The sequence below is a fragment of the Myotis brandtii genome, unplaced genomic scaffold (assembly GCF_000412655.1).
Source record: "Myotis brandtii unplaced genomic scaffold, ASM41265v1 scaffold125, whole genome shotgun sequence".
In the NCBI taxonomy this organism is placed as follows: domain Eukaryota; kingdom Metazoa; phylum Chordata; class Mammalia; order Chiroptera; family Vespertilionidae; genus Myotis; species Myotis brandtii.
Window position 1 is genome coordinate 16,562,394 of NW_005354385.1, and position 7,181 is coordinate 16,569,574.

General features: G+C 38.5%; 1 protein-coding gene across 1 annotated transcript in view; it reads right to left on the reverse strand.

Annotated features, from left to right (window-relative positions):
* Positions 1-786: 786 nt before the first annotated feature.
* Positions 787-7,181, reverse strand: part of SLC38A11 (solute carrier family 38, member 11) — a 37,768-nt gene continuing 31,373 nt past the window's right edge. The window contains exon 9 of the mRNA XM_014534165.1: positions 787-1,313. Coding sequence (XP_014389651.1) covers positions 1,020-1,313 — 294 coding nt within the window. The 3' untranslated portion in view covers positions 787-1,019. The remainder of the gene's footprint in view (positions 1,314-7,181) is intronic.

A 7,181-nucleotide genomic window follows, 5' to 3' on the forward strand; every position in this document is an offset into this window, starting at 1 on the left:
GCAGTTCCACTTTGCCCTCCCAATCCTGCTTTCCTCCTCGCTCCCAGTAGCTGTGATCCCTAATAAATACCCTGCATGCCAAACCCCATCTCAGTGTCTGCTCCTGGAGAATCCAGGCAACCAAAGCTCCCAAGAATTCCTCTGAGGAACGCCCCCACCCACCCCACCCCGCCTCCGGAAGGAGTGAGAATTCCTTTTCTGCAGCCCTGATTGTTCTTGCAAGCTTCTTGTCTGAAAGTTCAGCTTCCAGTTGTATATTCCTGCCAGCACTTCAAATTCAACAGGCCCAAAGCTGATACAAAATGACCTAGTGGGCTCCTACCTCAGAACAACTTGTGGGTTTTTCCCCTCCTGTTTCATAATTTATATAATGGCACTACCCTCGTATTCTCACAAGATCAAAAGTTGGGAGGTATATTGATTCCTCACACACCTTGCTCCGCAAATCCAGTCTATTATTCATGCTCTTAACACAGCAAGGACCTTACTCATTTCTCCAGGGATTCCCTTCCCTCTAAACAAGGGATGCTGCTGAAATTATAATGAGAGCTTCACTTTGCTTTCAGAATATTTACTCTCTAACAGTTTCCCTTCTCTTCCCTTCGATACCATAGACAAAAATTGTGGGGTTTTTTTGTTTGTTTTTCATAAAGGACACACATAAAAAAATTATACCAACAATCACCCACTTATTTGAAAGCAGAGTATGTTGGCTCACATATTAAATAACAGAATAATGCTTTGAGAGGATGACAGCAAATGTCAAAGGCTTCACTTTCCTTCTGAAATTAAGATGAGTGCAGCAGTCAGTAAAACAAGACATTTATTTTGTCCCAACTTAAGATAAAATGGATTTGATTCTTTTTTTTATATTTCCTATTGAGCTAAAGAATAAGGAAAGCCAAGTCTTAATAAATGCCAAGGCAATAATTTTATAATATAGACACTAAAACATGTGTGAATGCCATGATGTGGTTAAGAAGTCTATGAAAATGTACATATTTTTTAAAGCAGTCAACTCATTGAAAGGTACTGATGTTTAAAACTGAAAGTTGAGTTGTCAGTTGAAAATGAGAAACTGAGATGTTCGTGAGAGAGACATTGTCAGGAAAGCAGTAGAACATTTCCTGGCCGTGCGTGCAGTCCTGCGGATTTGTCACGGCCATGACGAACCCCACGACCATCACCACAGCACCAATGGGGAGCATGACACAGGACATGATCTTATCGGAGTGTGTCCTCGGTTCTTCAGACAGTTTCAGATAACATGCTGATGGAATGATAAAAATTAGGGGAGCTGCACAAAGCACACCCTGCGTATTGACAATGAGAAACGAGATAATGTTATCGGATGGAACATTCCTTGGACAGTTTTTAAAAACATTTACAAAATGTATTTGTCACTGCACATGTTAAAAGTTAGATAGGTTTGGTTAACTCAAACAAAGGAAAGAAAAAAAAATCCCCAAATAAATTGAGAAATAGGGTTTTTCTTTTCTGGTGGCATATTTACAAACGAGAGAGTGAAATAAGAGTAAAAAAATATACATACAGTAGGTTAAAATATAATTCAGTAACATAAAATTATATTAAATAAGATAAAATAAAATTTTTAAGACTAGAAAAATAATCAGAAAATAAAAATGTTGGTAAAACTGACTTCTGGAAAACTTGAAATTTTTCATATTTTCATTATATCATAATACCTTATACAAATTATTTCGTATCTACTATGCCATTTAAATCTAAGAGATCTATTTGTCATTGTGTTTGAGAGGGAACTATTGAGTTGCATGTTGGGCATATCATCTTTCCTTTTTTACTTGAGTTTGTATAAAAGTAAGTGCCTATTTGAGAAAGAATAACTATAGCCCTAAGGGCACTCAACATGAAATTGTATTTCTAAATCATCTTTCAAGTAAAGTGAAACACATTAATTACCCTAGAAAATTGACAGTAGAACCTAAATGACTGTGACTCATTCGCCCTCCCCCACACTAGCTTATGGATAAGTCTAACCTGAGGGGAAATGTTGGTTTGAAAATTATGAGTAGTGTTTGTCTAGCATACAAATACCAGGAGTGTTTGACTTCAAAGGAAAAGAGACTTTCCCCTGGAGGAGGCCAAATTTGCACTGGAGACAGATTAATAGCAGGCAGACAGCTCTGGTTGAGGGGAGGGGTATTGGGATGGTGGAGGGATTAAGCAAAAAAGAAAAGAAGTGAGAGAACTCATGGACATTGGGGGGGAAAGGGGAGGGGAAGGGAAGGGAGATGCAAGAATGCATAGAGGGGATAAATCGTGATGGGGAAAAAATAAAATTAAAAATATAATGTTGCCCAGCTGCGGTGGCTCAGTAGTTGAGCATCAACCTATGAACCAGGAAGTCACTAGTTCCATTCCCGGTTAAGGCACATGCCCAGATTGCAGGCTTGATCCCCAGTAGTGGATGTGCAGGAGGCAGCTGAGCAATAATTCTTTCTCAACATTGATGTTTCTATCTCTCTCTCCTTCTCCCGTCCTCTCTGAAATCAATAAAATATATTTAAAAAATAAAATAAAAATATAATGTTAAAATTTAAGTCATTTTAATAGATTTACTAATTCTATTAAATGTTAATTACTATATATTAAACAAAATATGACACATATTAATTAAATATAATTATATAACAAACAATATTCTCTTAAGCCATAAAACACAAGTTGTTTTTTTTATAACATATACTCAATAGCAAATGTGACATGGGTTTAAGATTAAAATCAAGTTTCCATAAAATTCATGTTTTGCTATATTTGAAAAAGTTATGAAATTTGTAAATGTACAGAAACATAGAAAGATGAATACTAGTATAATGAAAACTTATACACCTATAACCTATGATCTAAAAGCTTCTTGACGACACAGTATTTGGGTAATTTTAAGTTTAAATATTTTTTCTAAAAAATTTTGAGCCCTAGCCAGTTTGGCTCAGTGGATAGAGTGACAGCCTGTGGACTAAAGGGTCCCATATTCAATTCAGGTGAAGGGCACATGCCAGGGTTGCAAGCTCGATCCCCAGTAGGGGGTGTGCAGGAGGCAGCCATTCAATGGTTCTCTGTCATCATTGATGTTTCTAATTCTCTCTCCCTCTCTCTTCCTTTCTGAAATCAATAAAAATATATTTAAAAAAAGATTTGAAAGCTTTTTGACACAACTGTAGTTATTTGGTAAAATCATAGAAAACTGATTTTGAAGTTGGATTATGTAAAACAACATTTTATACCCTAAAAATAGGTTTAAAGAAAATATTTTCTTCATATCACCATTTACTAAAATTACTGGGTTTTATAATAAGTACCATCCGCATACCAGAAATATTACAACTATGATTCCCAAAATATATTTAATTTTTTTTAACAAAAACAGCAAATGTACAGAAGAATGGGAATTAAGGAGGACAGGTTATAAAATCAGACTAGCCAGGCAGCATCTAAAAATCTGGGGATGAATAGGACTGACCACATTTCATGGAAAATATTTCTACAGTCAGAGATATAAGAATGACAAACTACTAAGAGGTACCAAATTGTATTCTAATTTAAAATATATGGACAATATAATTTTGCCATTCAAATGGATACCTATAAAGGTACACACTATACACATGATTAGTTTCCATACAGAATTGAATGAATGATGGATTCCTTGAGCTCTATAGTGACATTTGAAACTGACATTCTGTTTTAAATTATGGGAAATCCTGGATGACTTAGTCTGTGTTGATAATAACTATTTTTCAATATCTTGGAAATAATTTTGAAAACAACAAAAAGACAATTAACACACACACACACATATATATGTATGTATATGGAGAAAGTCTTTTCTCTTTATAGGAACAAGCTATAATTCATCTGGAATTGGGACTGTGGAAGTGCCATCAGGGTGAATACTGCCACCAGCTGCTGCTAAGAAGCTGTTGTCAGTTAGCATTCTGGGACTGTTCCAAACCTAACTTGCTGGGCAGTGCAAAGCATGGGTGTTCTGTTTATATTATAATTCTTAAGCATTGAAAAAGTAGCAATCCTATCTAATAAAAGACAAAAAGGGTAATTGACCTTACCTTCGCTACGCTTCCCATTGGCTAATCAGCGCCATATGCATATTGCAGGCAGGGCTGGCCAGCACCAGAGCCATCCGGGCCCTGTGTGTGTCCCTGGGTGGCCGGGCTTAGGTGGCGCGATCACGTCACCTAAGCCTCGCTCCAGCCGGAATGCCCGTGTGCCACCTAAGCCCCGTGTGCCTAAGCCCCGCCCCCAGCCGGGACCCCCATGTGCCGCCTAAGCCCCGCTGCCAGCTGGGACCCCATGGCGATCCCAGAGCAGGCAAGTGCAGAGGGCGGCGGCCCCCAGGTGGGCCTGCTCCTGGGATCACCATGGAGATCCCAGAGCAGGAAAGTTATGGGCCTGCTCCTGGGCAGCACCCAGCAGGGCAGCACCCAGCAGGGCCTGCCCCCGGTCTCTGCAGTGATCCAGTGATCCATGAGCAGGAAAGCACAGCCTGTAGGCAGCACCCCACCCTGGCCACAGCTCAAGGGAGAGAAAAACATGCAGTGGAGGCCAGGAGCCTGAGAGATCAACACAGAGGGGCACCTGCTCCAAGCCTCCACGGTGTGGCTGGGGGCAGGCCCCCAGCAGACACACACACTCACACACACACACACACACACACACACAGGACGCCTGCTCCGAGCCTCTGCTGCCAGACTGTGGCCGTCAGTAGGACATCCACTGAGGGCTCCCGGACTGTGAGAGGGGCAGGCTGGGCTGAGGGAACCCCACCCCCCAGTGCATGAATTTTGTGCACCGGGCCTCTAGTTAGACTATATAGCTGATGTTTGTACTGGAAGAAGTCCAGTTGGGCATCTTGTCTAGGTAGCCGTTACTTTATTAACATATGAAAGCCCAGTCTTGCTACAGGTTGTTGTGAGGACCCAAGATCAAGTGTAAAATGATCGAGCAGTCCCAGCTGCTGTACTTCTCATAAAGAAGTGCAGCTTATTTAATCTATTTAATATGGCCATGATTCAGAATACACCACTGGGTTTGGAATAATTTTTTGAAATTGCTTGATAGGACATAAAAATACCATAATTGTTTCTTAAAGAGATAATAAAATATAGCCTTATTTATAAACCCAGGACAGCATTTCCTTTGATAATAACACTGTTGATGCCAGGGCATTTTGCAGTCTGCTGTAGGGAAACAACAGAAGGTGTTAAAGATTTTTATTGGCAATACAGATGGGAAAAGTATCTGAATTCTCCTACCTGAATAGAAACCTCTCAAATGATGAAATGAAGCTGAAAACTAAATAAAAGAATGCTTTTAAATTTATACTTTGGACTCATGAAATGTATTCCTATATCTTAAGAACAAACTCTGGCTGGGGAGGGCTTTGATAGCTTGGACCGTGTCCTGCTCACCCTCGTGACTGGCGCTCTGCGTCTGGGCACTGGCTTACTTTTTCCCTCCCACGCTAAGCTGCACACAATGCTTGTTGAGCTGGTTACTCTGGCCACAGGCACCAGCTGCTTCATCTTTTCTGTTTGTGCTGCTGCAAGTGGGAAGCCCTAGGGCCCAATTAACACAGATGCCTCTTTTCTCCAATGGCAGCATCAGTGTGAGATGCTACCAAGAATGGGACTTATATTTATTTTATTTGCTTGCTTCTAAAATGAATCCTTTAAAACCAACAATGAGTTTGCTTTGGAAAAACTTGTCATTGTTGTCTATTGCCATGAAAACTATGAAATTACAGGGAAGCTAAGTTCTAAATGAGGTTTTGCTCTTTATTAAACAAATAATATAACACTGAATAATTTATCCAATTTTTTATTATACTGAGTAACAGCATTTCGATAACTTTACAAATTGAAGGTCTGATTCTATTGTACATCTCATCTGTGAAGATCATTATTCTACTTAGTGATGATTCAGAAGCCACAATAGAAAGTAATTCCTGAAGTATTACAATTATTAACTAAGATAAAATCTATTAGTTAAAAATTATTAGTTTAGATGAAAAGCTTTTAGTCCCATTTTATTTCATCTCATGGTATTCATTTTAAACCATTATTAAAATCTATCCTATATATTATGGATTACTCTTACTGGTAAACTCAATGCATAGATTTTTAACTTAAAAAATGAATAGAGAAATGAACATATTTATTTTACATAATTTAGAGCCCATGCTTTGGAAACCTCAGACTAGCATAATGATTAAAAATGTGGGCTTTAGGTCTGGAAACCTGTGTTCAAGTGTTGTAAACACAGTGACCTATTTAATCACTTTGAGCCTCGGTTTCTTCATCTGTAACATTAATGCAAATGAAGGAAAATAGTGCAAGCAAAATGCATGGCACAGAGTAAGTATACAATACATATTAGCTCACATTGTTGTTCTGAAGTGGAACACAGATGCTTTCATTACGTTTAGTGATATATGATCCAGCCTGCATTCGTTACTGACAGAAATGATGCCTGATGTGACTCTATTAAACATGACAAATGTCCACACCAAAGGGAGCTGAGTGAAGGCCTAAATATGTCATTGTGTGTACCAAAAGACTTTTCATTGGAAAAATATGCTCAGGTGGTCTGGAAGAGAAAGGAGATCTTAGATTTTATTAACATACCAAGTGCTTTAAAACTAGTATAACGGTTTATTGGATAATAATAGAAAATTTAGCACTCTTCTTTAGTTGTTTTTTTTTTAATGAATGTCTATATAACCAAGTTTTTAAAAATCTAAAGAACTACAAGCATGTTTTAAATTTTTTAAAAAAGTAGTCCCCTACAGCCAGCTCAGATCTTGACTTTATAATGGATACTCACTGAATATTTTTCTCTGATTACAATACCAGAATTCTGTCTGAACCACAAAAAATTTTCAACATAAGTACAATAGAGAATATTTAATGGATTGAATACTTAAAAAAGGAACCCTCATGCACTGCTGGTGGGAATGCAGACTGGTGCTGCCACTGTGGAGAACAGTATGAGTTTCCTCAAAAAACTAAAAATGGAACTCCCATTTGACCCAGTGATCCCACTTCTAGGACTATATCCCAAGAAACCAGAAACACCAATCAGAAAGGATATATGCACCCCTATGTTCATAGCAGCACACTTTA